Source organism: Macrosteles quadrilineatus, unplaced genomic scaffold (genome assembly GCF_028750875.1).
Source record: "Macrosteles quadrilineatus isolate MER2022 unplaced genomic scaffold, UCM_ALF_1.0 Scaffold_9__3_contigs__length_116548681, whole genome shotgun sequence".
Lineage (NCBI taxonomy): Eukaryota > Metazoa > Arthropoda > Insecta > Hemiptera > Cicadellidae > Macrosteles > Macrosteles quadrilineatus.
Genome location: NW_026542602.1, coordinates 46,301,257 through 46,316,739, shown reverse-complemented (window position 1 = coordinate 46,316,739; position 15,483 = coordinate 46,301,257). Strand labels below are relative to the sequence as shown.

Sequence of the window (15,483 nt, the reverse complement as noted above, 5' to 3'; positions counted from 1 at the left end):
TTTTCAGCCATAATCTACAGCAGTAAGCATTTTCCTGTTTTGCTTAAAGTTTGAGTATGTATGTATAGGTGGAGAAAGTAAAAATAAAAAAAAAATGTTTTGAAAACATTGGTTATTCCACACTTTGTTCGATTTCTTTTCTTTTTTAGTTTTTACGAGGTGAAAAAGGTAAAAGATATTTTGTCTGCTTGCTGACTCCTGCGGATGAGTGTGTAACAAAAAAAAATCCGTCTGCCTGCCGGAGTTTGTCCTCATGAGTCCCTATGTCTCTGTGTGCACCGGCCTTAAAAAACAGAACTGAACTTTGTTGAAGATTCAGATTTGATAGTATACTCTTTTAGAAATTTATAGGAAAATAGTTTAGGTGAAACAATTTTAAAAATCCATTCTTATGACAAATTACTATTATTTTAACACTGTTCGGTACTCTATTGGTTATATTTTACTAATCGTGCCACTGATTCACAGTTTTACAAGAAAGCTACCTCCAAAGTGTGAAACATCAGTTCACAGTTCCTAAAAATCATTCATATGCTTTCAGGTTTTCTTTTAAATTGTAAACATTTGCAATACCTCTTTTTGTTGTGAATGACCACCCAAGCCTGGAATTCCCATTCTTATATTCCTAAGTAGTGAGGGAATGTACGTCCATGGGAAAATAATGTGTATGATAACAATTATTTCAAAATCGATTCAAACATGTTTAATACAATCAACAAATACAAACATTTAAAATAAGGCCATATGTTCAGGTCATACAAAAGCTAAAACTTTCTGCAGAAATTTTAAGTGTTTGATTTGTTTTTGTCACAGGGTCATCACTAGTAAGTGAACGGTTTGTCCTTATGTTTGTTGAAGTGGTGGGCTTTTAAGTTATTCTTCCGTTTAGTTTTGAATTCACAGTATATACATGAAAACTTAGGTTCGATTCCACATTCATTCCTCTTGTGTTGGTTCAGGTTGTATTTGTATTTATATTTTCTTCCGCAGTCCTCACAAGTAAATGTCTCCGGGGTTCCTCCTACAAAAAATAAATAAATAAGCTTCATATTTAACAATTTCTTGACAATTTAAATTTATGGATTAAATTGAATGGATTAAATTGAGTATATGTCACTATACAGTTACTAATCATACAACTATGTAAAATACAAGTAGCCAAAGTCTTTACTAAGTTTTTAAGAATAAAATAAACGGTATCAGAAATCTGACACATACTTGTGTCAGGTGAGAGAAACTGATATTTTATGGGACAAATAAAAAGTTTGCTATAACTTTTGAACCGTAATTTACAGCAATGGACGTTTTACTGTTTTGTTTAATGTGAAAAAGACTGTGACATACTAGAATTCAAACAAAATGGTTCGGGACGTTTTTGAAAATTATATTTTACAGTTATTTGATGGGTTTTTATAAGTAAATCACAATAATAAGAATAATTAAAAAACGCCAGGAGGTACTCATCCCAAATCTAATCAAGATCGAACCACAGTGTTGTAGTGTATAGCTTCGTAAATTTCCAAGCACAGACATCACTTTGAAAACCACTTTTTTTGGTTCAGGGGAACCCATATAACCCAAATAATGGATCTATCCACCTAAAACTCAAATTTTTTTGACAAAAATAACATTTTCTCCACATGTACTGGTGGAGGAAGTAAAAATATAAATATGACAAAATTGGTCAAAAGACAACCAAACCCCAAGAAACATTGCAAAAACAATTTTTGCAAACAAAATCTAGCTCCCTTGTTAAAGGTGGAGCTGCTTCATCTGTATTTTCGATTTTTTTTAGATAGAGCCCATTTGGTAATGCATATAGAGGGCAATCATTCACCAAATCACTCATTGTCAGCATTTCAATGCAAGTTCAAATGAGTTATTTGTTATTGTCCGCCTTGGATTTCTCGGTAGTCAGTACAATATAGGTTGAACTAAAACAATAAAATTGGTTTAGTATTTCTTTATTAATTTTATAAAAAGCTTTGCTTGCAATAAACAAAAGTATTGATTGATTGTATTAATCATGTATTAACAGAGGATTCTCGGGCAGCAAAATGTCTAAAAATGGTATTAAAAGTAAATATATGTCCAAACTAATTTGTTCTGAGTTACCTGATAAAAATGTTTTAACACTGCAGCTATACTATATATTTTTATTGAAATAACTGAATACAACCAACAAAAATAATAACAATATTTAAATGTTTAATTAGGTCAAATCCAAACACAAAGAGAAAACCATAGTAAACTGGAGTAAAGAACTACTACTTAAGTAATGAATTGTAATAATATGCTCAGAGGGAGGGATGTCAATTTCTGGTCTGTAAACTCATAAACAAATTTACACTGGCTTTTAGAATGTCAATATAACCCTTAGAGCTTAAGGAATTATAATTTGATTTAACTACTTAGTTTACAATATTTTACTTTACCATTAGACACAAAAATCCAAAGCTTAACCGAGTTTTTAGTGGTAACGTTACGGTAAATAGTAAAATGGCCAGTAAAAAGTAGTAAAATACATAGAGCACCTTTCGGTTTTGGTGAACTAATAATACTCAGTTAAGTTAGGCAAGATAAAAATTACAAATGCCTGATTTTATTCAGTGTCAATTCTCACCCAAATCATAAATGATCAATTTTAGGTGGGTCTCTATACCTTACAGTGGTGTCCCCTGGTTAGGAAGACATTTTGAACTCTGCCATTGATCAAACATAATGGTTTGTGGCACCAACAATGCTTGTAGTGTATGCAAATAAAGTATAAATAAAGCATACATAATCATAAATACATAAGGCATAAAATATACAAATCTAGACTTATCATTGTAACATTTTTAAGTTTTGGTTTTCAGCTCTTTCGTCAATGAGTTTGCATAAATAGTTTTTAAAGAGAGGATTTGATAATGTTTCTCAAGATAGCCGCTGTTTGGACAACCCCTAAAGAGTTGACTGCCCATTGTTACTACTCATTGCGTCACAGGTGGACCGCGTCTTGAAGGGAAACGGTTGGTCGTTGTGGCGGTACACGTAATGACTCTTCAGGTTACTCTTCCACTTGGCCTTGTAGTCACACAAATGGCAGGAGAACTGCGGCGTTTTGCCGCACTCCAGTTTCTGATGTTGTGTCAAATTGTATTTGTACTTGTACTTTTTGCTGCAAGCCCCACACTCCCATACAGCACCATCTGGAAATAATGATGACTGTTGTTAGAATGATAATAATTGTGGATAGAATATATTAATCATTATGGTCAAAATATAATGACTGTGGTCATGATATGATAACAAATGTGGCACAATAATGGCAGTAATCGCACGATAATTAATGACTTCAGTTAGAATTTAACAAATGATTGTTGTCAAAATATAATATTTACTGAGATAATAGGTATAGTTTTTTCTCTATACATTCAAATTGTTTAATGTTTTGAAAGTGAACGTTTCCCTCCATGGAAAGCTTTTGGAATTTAAGTTTGCAGGAGAAAACAAGTTTTAACTTTATTTAGAGCTTAAAATATTGATTGCAATTTATATGTTTTTCACATTATTATTCAAAAAAATAAATTTTCTTTAAATTTTGGAAATTTTGTGACGCTAAAAATGTTACGTTCTGGGATTTATCCTAGTCAGCCCACATACACAAAGTGAGGTCTTCTGTATACAAAAACTTAACAACTTAAACCTGTCCTTAAAATAAGTTATTGACTCTGCTCTAGTAATGTACAAGTGCATATGAGTATATCATTCTTGATTTGATTATAACTTAACAATAACTTAATCCAGCTCAATATGCAAAATCTGTTGATAGCCGACTACTGACTAGGCAGGGTGTTCATGGTCAGGATGGAGCTTCAAGAAATGTCTCTTCAGAGTCCCTTTCCGCTTGGCCCTGTAGCTGCACACAGAACAAGGAAACTTGGGCTCCAAGTTGCACTCGAACCTCTGATGGTTTTTGAGATTCCTCATGTACTTGTATATCTTCCCACAGTCCTGGCAGTCGAACATCTCAAAATCTACAGAAACAGAGTTTACATGAATTGGTAAAAACGTTTAAAACAAGAAGACAGCTAAAAAAATCATATGAGGTTGTTTGTCAACAACAGAATTATATTAAATTTGTTAATGAGAAACTCAAATGGAAGAGAATAAGCATAACCTGCTCATATTGTTTTGAATATGCCAGGAGAAATCAATAACCTCTTCAAACAAAGTTCAAAACGTTAACCACTAGGCACACATTTAGGTCTAGTTTTGAAAAAAAAGTATTGCATGTATTTGAAAAAAAACTACCCCACGAGCATAAAATGTGTGTTGTCAGCTAATCGACTAAGATGATCGTAAAAAAATTAAAAAATTGTATTAACATATACATAACATCCTTAGCATAAAATGCATTGCTACTTAATTATAATATTTTAACATCTGCATTACTCAAAAAAAAAAGTGTGGTAATACACAGATTGACACAAGGGGTGGCTAATTCAGTGCAAGAATGAACTATAAAAACAAAAAATATTAACGGCAATGGGACGTAAATGCAATACATTGCAGCCTTGGATTCCCAGTAGTGCTACCTACGACTGACCATTCATTTCTTAGAACAAACAAAACAAACTGAAGGAAATAAACTGAGTCAACCACTTTAGAAAATAAATTTTACTAGAAAGAAAAATGTTTGTCAGATATTATTTTGCCGACGAGTTGTTCCGAGTGACGGGTAGCGTAGTGAGCCTTCAAGTTGCTCTTGACGTTTGTCTTATATGGGCATATCGGACAGCATAGGCTCGCCTCTTTGCCACACTCGATACGTTTGTGCTGTACCAGGTTCCGTCTGTACTTGTAGCTGCGTCCACACTCGTCACAGGAGAACGGTTTGATACCGTAACCTGTTACAAAATCACATTATTTTATAAAAATGTGATAATCGTAAAAGTATACTTCATTGCTAGTCTACAGTGACTCTTTTTGATAGGTCTAGTTTGGAAACCGAAGTGAGCACAAACTGTTGGCCTTAGTGAACAAAATAATAAACGGTATCAGCAATCTGACACATACTTTCTCCCATTAGCTTGTCAACAATCCATATCAAGACACTTGGGTAAGCGGTAAGAGTAACTTAGATTATATATAGGGAAATTCACAAACGATGCAGTAACTTTCAAACCATAATTTGTACAGTTTAGAGTTAAAAGTACTATATATAACATACTAAATTTTAATTAAAAACGTTCGGGCCATTTTGAGAAAATTTAGTTTTTCTTATTTCATTTTTGTTGTGAAATTCACCTTTAAAAATCTAAATTTCAAAAAATTTGAAAAACACCCTGGAGATACCATGGATTAGTAGTATCCACACACCACATTTCTTCAAAATCGGAACCTTTTTGAATATATTTTACCTTTTGAAGGTAAATTAATAAAATATAAATTTTCTTCCATGCCTATTCTTAGTGCTTAAATAAAATGTATTACAGTCAAATAACTAATACAAAAAGCTCCATAATTGTAAATCTTAATAAAACAATTATAAATTGTATTTTTTTTATATTTAAATTGATAAATACAGTAGATTCTTTTCCCCGCTCCAATTCAAGTGGATTTTTAGACTAAAACGAGGTAGACCTTAATGCTTTTTTAGAGCATTATGGTTTAGGAGAAGCAATAAAAAAATTAATTCTTATGACAAATTACTATTATTTTAACTCTGTACAGTACTCTACTGGTTATATTTGACTAATCGTGCCACTGATTCACAGTTTTACAAGAAAGCTACATACAAAGTGTGAAACATCAGTTCACAGTTCCTAAAAATCATTCATATGCTTTCAGGTTTTCTTTTAAATTGTAAACATTTGCAATACCTCTTTTGTTGTGAATGACCACCCAAGCCTGGAATTCCCATTCTTATATTCCTAAGTATTGTGAGGGAATATATACGTCCATGGGATAATAGCGTGTGTGATAAAAATTATATCAAAATCGATTCAAACATGTTTAATAACATAAACACGAACACTAAGATAATTATGTTCAGATCATACAAAAACTAAAAACTTTCTGCAGAAATTTTTAATTATTGGCTTATTTTGTCACAGGGCCATCGCTAGAAAGGGTATGGTTTGTCCTTATGTTTGTTGAAGTAGTGGGATTTTAAGTTACTTTTCTGTTTACTTCGGAATTCACAGTATATACATGGAAACCTAGGTTCCATTCCACATTCATTCCTCTTGTGTTGGTTCAGGTTGTATTTGTATTTATATTTTCTTCCGCAGTCTTCACAAGTAAATGTCCCGGGTGTTCCTCCTACGAAAAAATAAACAAGCTTCATATTTAACAATTTCTTGCCAATTCAAATTACTTGCATGTGAAATTCACCATTAAAAATCAAAATTTCAAAAAATTAAAAAAAACCCTGGAGATACCACGGGTTAGGATCCACACACCACCCATAAATGTAAAACCTTATGAAACAATTATTAATTGTATATTTTTGTAATGTAAATTGATAAATATAGTAGATTCTTTTCCCCGCTCCATTTCAGGTTGATTTTTAGACTAAAACAAAGTAGACCTTAATGCTTTTTTTCTTAAAAATAAGTAACTTGACACAGGATTTTGAGAACTATACAGAAAGTAAGTAAGTGTTTTTTATTCTGTAAAAAAACTAATACTCTACCTTACATGTAAAATAATTAGTATTTTAAAAATACATAAAACGATCAACAACTTATTTTTTTAAATGGGATTTTTTGAGTTTGAAGCCTCTCCAATGGAATTAAATTCCTGTTTACTGAAGAAAATCTCGTTGTGTTTATGGGCCCAGTGTGCCTTCAGATGACTCTTCTGTTTCGCCTTATACTCGCACCATTCGCAAGGGTATTGTCTCTCTACGCCACATTCACGAAGGACGTGATGCTTTAAGTTTCTCATGTATTTGTAGCTTCTTCCACAAGCGGTACAAATGAACGGTGGATTCCCTCCAGAAAAAGCTGAAATAAAGCCAAATCATCTTTATAGACTACCTTTGGTTGGGTCAAAACGTAGGAATCTAGTTCTTTAAAGCCTTTGTAACAAAAGTTAATGGACATTTACTGAGTAGAATTTATTAGATAATCAAAATTTTACCCGTTTCCAAATTTTACAATTTGGAACCTTATTTAAAATCAGCTGATTTGCAGAATAAAATCAGCATTGTTTATTATTGTAAATGGGAACATTATTCTTTGTTGAGAAAACTAGACATTCCATCAACGTATTAGAGTTGTCGCCTGATGTTTTATCTGAACGGACCGCGTTAAATAGAGCCACTGACAGATTGAGCTGGTAATTTACTAATTTCAATCTTTATTGAATATGCTGACTTTAAGTCAAACTGATAGGAAAGAATACAATGGGAAAACCCATTGTAATCCATAGCATATTTTATTAAACTTCAACAACGTCAGTAACAAAAATGGAGGTAGAGAACAGAATTTAAAAATAGTCATAATGAAAAATCTTTATTCAAAAATTTTTATGGTACAATGTATAGAGTCAATAGTTTAAGTAACCTAAAACTACGGATCTGAATATAGTAAAATATTCATAAAACTTAGAGAGAGAAAAAAACCTGTACAAAAGGTGCTTGGATTAAAACATTAAATAAAAACTACAACAGATTTCTCACTATTATTCACTATTCACAAATAGGTAGCACATTCTTCTGTTGAATACAAATGCTTATTTATTAAATATTCTTTAGAAATCTTTTCTTGTCTTGGAATATCAGAGATTTTTTTTATTGTTTGCACCTCTTGCAACAAAAATGGCCTCAAATTTATATTTAGCTGTAGCCAGTAAATATTTAAAACCGTTAAATTTAAAATGTTCTTTAACTGAATTATCAGAATTTTAACTTGAGAAATATTTGTGTAGTTTTTTGTTGTTGTTCTGAAATATCATCCAGTGATTTTATAGTAGATATGTCCCAGGGAAAAACAAAAAGAAATGTAAAAGTGTGCATAAACAAAAATATATATTTTTAAAATTGTATAAATTTGTAAGTTGTGGTAATAACTTGATTCATGTTAAATCATACATTCCTGAGTTTATTGAGGTTAAAGTTTTATGGACATGACCATCCCAATCAAATGTTAATCCAAGCCAAGAAAAATTTACACTACCGTGTATTTTCTTTACAGTGTAATTGTTTTTATATGTTGTCAATGGGTGTTTTATTAATAGATTTTAATATTTTTTTAGTCTTTACACTTGACATTTCTATGAACTGAAACAGTCTTTAAATTCCAGCTATTGAATAAACGAAAAATTGTTTCTATAACTTTCGGCTTTGCCTTTTAATTTAGGTTACCGATTATCGGAGTTTCACTGCAACTAAATCTGAAGCATCCTTGAAGCCCCAGGATCTTCATGTTTGGTCAGCATGTGAAACCGGAGTCTATTCCTTCTGTGACATCTGTAAGGACACCTCTGACATGCAAACGCAGGAGTTTTACCACATTCGTGTGTTAAGTGCCTCATCAGGTTACGTTTGTGTTTGTAGGCTGCACCACACTGGATACAAGCGAACGGACGACCAGAGGACATTAGGCCTGGCAGATTCCAAACTGCTGGAAAGTTAACAAAATGTTTGTAACTGTAAAGAACATTCTACAATTACAATCGTTTTTGGAATAGTGAAGAAGATTTTCAGAACAGAATTGAAATTTGAATAGAATTAAAATATGTATGCATCCATGGTCAAAGTCGATGGTCAAAGACCTTGTTGTTGAACCAGCCTAGAGTATGTGCTGCAGCATCTGAAACTTCAACCAGTATTTTTGCTCGTTCGATGACGTTGTGGCCTTCTGAAGACCAAAAATCAAAGTCAGGTTTATTATGATCAGAGTTTTTAAAACATTACTATTTTGTCATACTGTGCAAAACCTTCGGAATACAGAAATACAGAGTGTTTGAATTACCTTTTAAGTATTACTTGAACAAATGTTTTGAATGTAATGATGTTTGATATCATAGACAAACAGAATTAAATATAGACTGTCAGCAGTGCGGTGGTTACCATGGTTACTATAGGTTCTGGCGCACAACGCTGGGAGCGCTGTATAGTTACGTGTAGCGCGTAGGCTGTAACTACAGGTTTCTTTTGTGCGCCAGAACCTATGGTAACCGCAGCACAGCTGACGGTCTATATTTAACTATTTTTGTCTATGTTGCCACTTGAAACTGATGTTCTTAAAATGATTATTTGAAACAAAAATATGGATAAATTGACACTCACTGCTAGTTAAACAAAAAATGTATTGAGTACTACAACTGTTTACAAAATTAATATTGAAAAATAACATGTGGTTCATAAAATAACATATGGTAAACAGAGTACTACAGGTAAGTACAGACCAAAAGAGAAAAATGTAATTCTTTTAACAAATAGCACATTATGAAATGTATATCAAAGTGCTATTAACTGTTCAGGATTTTCTCATTGTTTTATCAGTTTTTTTTATTTTTCATGTTTGTTGTTAGGTCATACCTACTTTAACATTTTATGAAAACAGTAAAAAAAATTAAATTTTTGATACTACATATGAGTGTTGTGGATACAACAGAGTTTTTAGTATACAGCAGAGTTTTGTGGATACAAAGGAGTTTTATGGATATATGTCAGACTTTTGTGGATACGCTAAAGTTGTATATACTGAATCCAGTATCTCACCACTTTACTAATACTCCCATTTAACATTTACATTGATACCGGTTTTATTTTTGTCTAAATTTTTAAGACTTTATTTTGAGGTTACTCGAGAAGCAATGCATCTTGAGGGTGTTTCATTATGAAGTGAGACTTTAAGTTGTTTCTCCGTTTAGCTCTGTACGGACATAACGCACACTGATGAGCCGGAGGCTTCCCACACTCTATCTTGATGTGTCTGGTTAGGTTCCTCTGGTGTTTGTACTTGGCCCCACACTGGTCGCAGATGTAGGGATTGTTGAACAGACCTAAAAAGGCAAGCTTTCATTACCATTTAAATTTTTGTTTAACACATTCTAAGAATAGACTAGAAAAGAAACAAGTTTTTTGTTTAATTGTAGTAGCAAATGGGAAGGTTATCAGTGAAATAATGAAATTTTTTATAATTTTTATAGTTTGGAACTGAGTTAGCTGTTTTTGATGGTTTGGGATGAATAATTCTCACAATAAAACCAGAAACAACTGATCTTAGTAAACTCTATGATCTCTCTAATTCTAAACTATTTTTTTTTCTTTAAATTTTCACCGTGGTGTGTAGGTGTTGTTTTATGATCTAAACTTTTGGACACTAAAGTATACATTCAATATACCAACTGTAACCAAATTTGTAGTAAAATTTAACTTAGTTTATTAAGGCTCTCACAGAGGGTGCTATTGTCAAAATTGTATTTTCCCCAGCAAGTTATTGTTACAACCATAGTTGATGTGACATAGCTACAAAGATTAATTTTTGAAAATAAATATTATTAGATACTCACCCACATAAGGTTGCTCAATATTTAATGGACCTGTTTATTAGGATATGTGTGTCACAAATTTAGTAATTTAATTTGAAATTAGTGGTCCAGTGGTCCAATTCAATACTTAAGCTTTCGTGCACAAAGGTTCCTTAAAACAATCATCTACTAAACCGAATAAAGTGAAAAGAATAAACTACTTAAGTAAATCAACACAATATAATTATTTAATTGTGACAAATAACTAAAGAACATGATGTTTCAAAGCCATATGTGTTTTTAGGTTGAAATTGTGTTTCGTTTTGAAGGGACACAGTTCACAGAGGTACTTCGGTTCTTTCCCGCATTCGTTCCTCTTATGTCTCGCTAAACTCTCCGGCCGTTTGTAGATCTTGTTGCATACATCGCAGGGGAAACAGACTCCAACGCTGGACACTGGAAGCATATTTACTGTTATGGTTAACTGGTTGAGGAGTAACAAAAAATGCTACAAGAGAGCCTGTGCTCAATCTGCACATTTTAATATGGTTTAAAACTCGTTTCCAAAGAAAAAACTAGTTATCTAATTACTCTTTTACCTTTCAAAAATTAATTTGTAACTGAACATTTTTAACAAGAGGAAACCACATCATAGAATAATAAAACGTTTGCTTTAGATAGTTAGATGAATATAACTACTAATTTACCATATTTAAAATCTGTCTGTTGAAGATGTTTAACCTAAAGAGTGATTTACTTTAAAAAATATTTTAAAAATATGTAAAATAAAAAATTAGTTTAATAAAAAAATTAACAAATACATTTAAAGTTATTTACCAGCATCCTGGGCTGCATGTAATTGGAAGTATTCAAAACTTGTGAAAGACAACATGAAAGTATTAAATAATAATATTTCTTATGTTCTTAGTATATTTCTTAAGTTCAAAGTTTGGTAATTAAATGATCAAACCACAATTAATTGTAATCAAAATTTAAATCATATAAAAAAAACAGTAAACTTCTTGAGTTCCTTCATGGCAGTTGTTCAGAACAAAAAACAGATGCATGGTTTTTTTTTGTTTATTTATTGTACAATGAAGTCAGACATGTCTAAGAAGGTGAGCTTTCAAGTTGCTTCGCCTCTTAGTGCGGAAATTGCAGATCGTGCATTGGAACTGAGGCGCTTTCCCACACTCGTAACGGAGATGGAACGTCAGGGTTCCTTTGTTTTTGTACTGTCGTCCGCACTGGTCACAAGGGAACACCCCACAGCCTAATAACAAAGAATTTTGAGCAAACGGGTATACTATAAAAATGTGCTACAAGTGCTATGGCATAGCCTCCTTGATTACAAGACGTTGGCGTTGTGTGTGGGGCAATGCCTGTTGTGACAAGGCCTGTTGTGGCAAGGCCTGTTGTGGCCATGGTAATAACAGAAGTAACAAACAAGTAAACAGAATGTTAATGCAACAGATGTTCTGGTTTGCCGGGACAGTGGTGTTGACACTTTTGTCTTGCCGTGGCCTTGTGTTAGAGGAGGCTGTGGCTATGGCCATGGAAAATCCAAATGTGAAATATTAGAATATTTCATATTCATGTAAACGTCTTCCTGACTGCAAAGATGGATCAAAACCTTTTGAATAAAAATTTCAAAGGTCTCAGAAACCCTTTTTGTTTATGTTTATCTAAATAATCTTTTACATCTTTATTCTGTGTAGGTAAGTGAGTACTCACCCATTAAGTTGCTGAATTGATCCTAAGCAAAGTTATTAGCTTTTGATTGTTCAAAAACATCAAATAATTGTGTCAAAATAACCAACTGCCCTTGAATAGCACTGCAATTAACTTAAAAAATGTAAAATATTTTTTCTGTTAAATATGTGAGAGTCTATGCAGAGGAGGAAAAGATCTTTTCACACATAGAATCACCTGCAGTAGGCCTAATACCTTTATATCCACCAGTTTACTACCAACTGAGTCCCCAGTTCACTAGAAACTGAGTCCCCAATTTTTATAGCAATTGAAGTTATACCATTTTGTTCAGAATCTAAAGGGCTGTAACATAAAGTTTAATCAAAATCGTTTGGGCCGTTTTTGAGAAAATCTAATTTTTCTGTTATTTTAAGAGTTTTTTATAGGAAAATCTCCATTAAAAATCAAAATTTCAATAAAGTGAAAAAAGGCCTGGAGATTCCATGGATTAGAACTTACCTACCAAATTTCATCAAAATAGGACCACAGGTGCGGTCTGTAGCTCTGTACACATCCACACACACACAGACATCACTTCGAAAACCAGTTTTTTTGGGTTCAGGAGGACCCAAATAAACGGATATATCCACTCAAAACTCAAACTCGAAAATTTTGACGAAAACAATACTTTCTCCATATACTATGGTATAGGGGGATAAAGTAAAAGGAGGACTGAACATTTTCATTTATTAAAAAAATCACCAAAATTAAAATGTTTCTTAAATAAACCTTCGCTAAACATAGCTATAAAAACATAAAGGAGTATTTTAAGGACAGAAATGAAGGACGGTGAAGCTATTTTTTGCAAAAAAAGGACTTTTAAGGAGAGGACAGTGAAGAGACAATAAACTCTCTAGTTTCTATGGTGTGGTAACAGGATCGTGTGTCTTGAAGCCATGTGGGTTCGCAGATGTGTCCTTCGCTTGGCTTTGTAAGGACACATGGAGCAAGGAAACATCGGCTCTTTCCCACACTCGTAGCGTATGTGAGCTTTCAGATGATCCTTGTGTTTATAGGATTTGCCGCAAGTTTCACAACCAAATCTGAGTTCTGGACAGAAAATAATAAGTATTTAGTAAATGTAGTCGTAGTGTATTAAACTTGGAGGGTGTTTGAAAATCATGTAAGTATAACTTATGGATTAATTTAAGGTATGTTTGTAAAGACAAGAAGTTTTCAAAGAGAAAAATTTTAAATCCTAAATTTAGAGTGAAGCTATAGAATAAAGACCTAACCAAGAACTTTCTCTGAGCCAAAAGATTTTACGTTTGAATCTGATAGCGTCAAAACCAGAATTTAAGAGCGCTTTGGCTGTTGGTCTTGGCCAGACGTTGGCGCGGTAGGCGAGAGGACGGACTTCTTTACAGCGTTGCTATCAGCTAGTAAATATACAAGGGAAATTTATACTTTAAAAGTCACGGCAGCAGCACAGCACTCCTAGATTCTGGCGTGGTCACTAGAAGACTCAAACCCAAGGTTTTTATAGGCTCAGTGAGATTTACGGTAGGTCTTTATTCAATGGTGAAACCTATCAAGAGACATAGATTACGGTAATTTGGTAATTGATGACAAACAAAAATTTACAAGTATTTTAAATACTCGTATAAGAAGAATATTATACTTTCAATAATGTCAAAATAAGTAAGGTAATGTCCATATTCTAATCAGGCAATAGCCATTTGAACTTAACTACCAAATTTCATCAAAATCGGACCACAGGTGCGGTCTGTAGCTCTGTACACATCCACACGCACAGACATCACTTCGAAAACCACTTTTTTTGGGTTCAGGGGGACCCAAATAAACGGATATATCCAATCAAAACTCAAACTCAAAAATTTTGACAAAAACAATACTTTGTCCATATACTATGGTATAGGGGGGAAAAGTAAAAGGAGGACTGAACATTTTTATTTATTAAAAAATAACCAAAATTAAAATGTTTCTTAAATAAACCTTGGCTAAACATAGCTATAAAAACATAAAGGAGTATTTTAAGGACAGAAATGAAGGACAGTGAAGCAATTTTTTGCAAAAAAGAAGGACTTTTAAGGAGAGGACAGTGAAGAGACAATCAACTCTCTAGTTTCTATGGTGTGGCAACAGGATCGTGTGTCTTGAAGCCATGTGGGTTCGCAGATGTGTCCTTCGCTTGGCTTTGTAAGGACACATGGAGCAAGGAAACATCGGCTCTTTCCCACACTCGTAGCGTATGTGAGCTTTCAGATTATCCTTTTGTTTATAGGATTTGCCGCAAGTTTCACAACCAAATCTGAGTTCTGGACAGAAAATAAGTATTTATTTAATATAAAGTATTAAACAAGGAGGGTGTTTAAAAAATCTAGTAAGTATAACTTTTGGATTAATTTAAGGTATGTTTGTAAAGACAAGAAGTTTTCACAGAGAAAAATTTTAAATCCTAAATTTAGAGTGAAGCTATAGAATAAAGACCTAACCAAGAACTTTCTCTGAGCCAAAAGATGTTACATTTGAATCTGATAGCGTCCAAACCAGAATTTAAGAGCGCTTCGGCTGTTGGTCTTGGCCAGACGTTGGCGTGGTAGGCGAGAGAACGGACTTCTTTACAGCGTTGCTATCAGCTAGTAAATATACAAGGGAAATTTATACTTTAAAAGTCACAGCAGCAGCGCAGCACTCCTAGATTCTGGCGTAGATACTAGCAGACTCAAACCCAAGGTTGTTACTGGCCCAGTGAGATTTACAGTAGGTCTTTATTCAATGGTGAAACCTATCAAGAGACACAGATTACAGTAATTTGGTAATTGATGACAAACAAAAATTTACAAGTATTTTAAATACTCGTATAAGAAGAATATTATACTTTCAATAATGTAAAAATAAGTAAGGTAATATCCATCTTCTAATCAGGCAATAACCATTTAAACAGTATAGTTTAAATAACACATAAAATTTTTAACTAAGAAGAGTGATACAAAAGCTTCTTTAATTAAAAGTAACTTCTGAGAATTATTAATTTTTCTATTGAAAAGTAAATTTGGTTATACTGTAGTTGTTTTATAGGATACAAAATACCAAACATGTGAAATAAATGTAATGCAGCTAGTTTAGTGGTTGGATTGTAAGCTTTTCGTCCTGGAGATCTGGGTCCAAGTCTCACCATTCACCAATAGGGGTTGCTATGTGATAATTCCATGACTTGTGGTTCAAAGGTCGCATATGCTTTCTTAAAGGTTCACCCATTTGGAAAAAAATAAAATATAGGTCTCTATTATTTTCTTA

The 15,483-nt window shown here is 33.0% G+C and overlaps 2 protein-coding genes and 1 pseudogene across 2 annotated transcripts; all 3 read right to left on the bottom strand.

Annotated features, from left to right (window-relative positions):
- Positions 1-2,002: 2,002 nt before the first annotated feature.
- LOC129002344 (longitudinals lacking protein-like) lies at positions 2,003-3,986 on the bottom strand. The gene is made up of 2 exons (XM_054430080.1): positions 3,827-3,986; positions 2,003-3,191 (listed from the first exon to the last, which is right to left on the bottom strand). The coding sequence occupies exons 1-2, from the start codon at positions 3,840-3,842 to the stop codon at positions 2,944-2,946; spliced, it is 264 nt and encodes an 87-aa protein (XP_054286055.1). The 5' UTR covers positions 3,843-3,986; the 3' UTR covers positions 2,003-2,943.
- Positions 3,987-4,575: 589 nt separating this feature from the next.
- On the bottom strand, positions 4,576-6,388 carry LOC129002342 (zinc finger protein 875-like). The gene is made up of 2 exons (XM_054430078.1): positions 6,178-6,388; positions 4,576-4,892 (listed from the first exon to the last, which is right to left on the bottom strand). Exons 1-2 carry the CDS (start codon positions 6,332-6,334, stop codon positions 4,666-4,668), a joined length of 384 nt encoding a protein of 127 aa, XP_054286053.1. The 5' UTR covers positions 6,335-6,388; the 3' UTR covers positions 4,576-4,665.
- On the bottom strand, positions 6,234-15,444 carry LOC129003395 (zinc finger protein 616-like; annotated as a pseudogene).
- Positions 15,445-15,483: the final 39 nt, after the last annotated feature.

Excerpts from the sequence above, each read along its gene's own strand:
- LOC129002342 (XM_054430078.1), bottom strand. The coding sequence starts at position 6,334 with ATGAAGCTTGTTTATTTTTTCGTAGGAGGAACACCCGGGACATTTACT. Across the intron at positions 4,893-6,177 it reads TATATACTGTGAATTCCGAA|GTTACGGTATCAAACCGTTC; the intron begins GTAAACAGAAAA and ends ATTTTGTAACAG.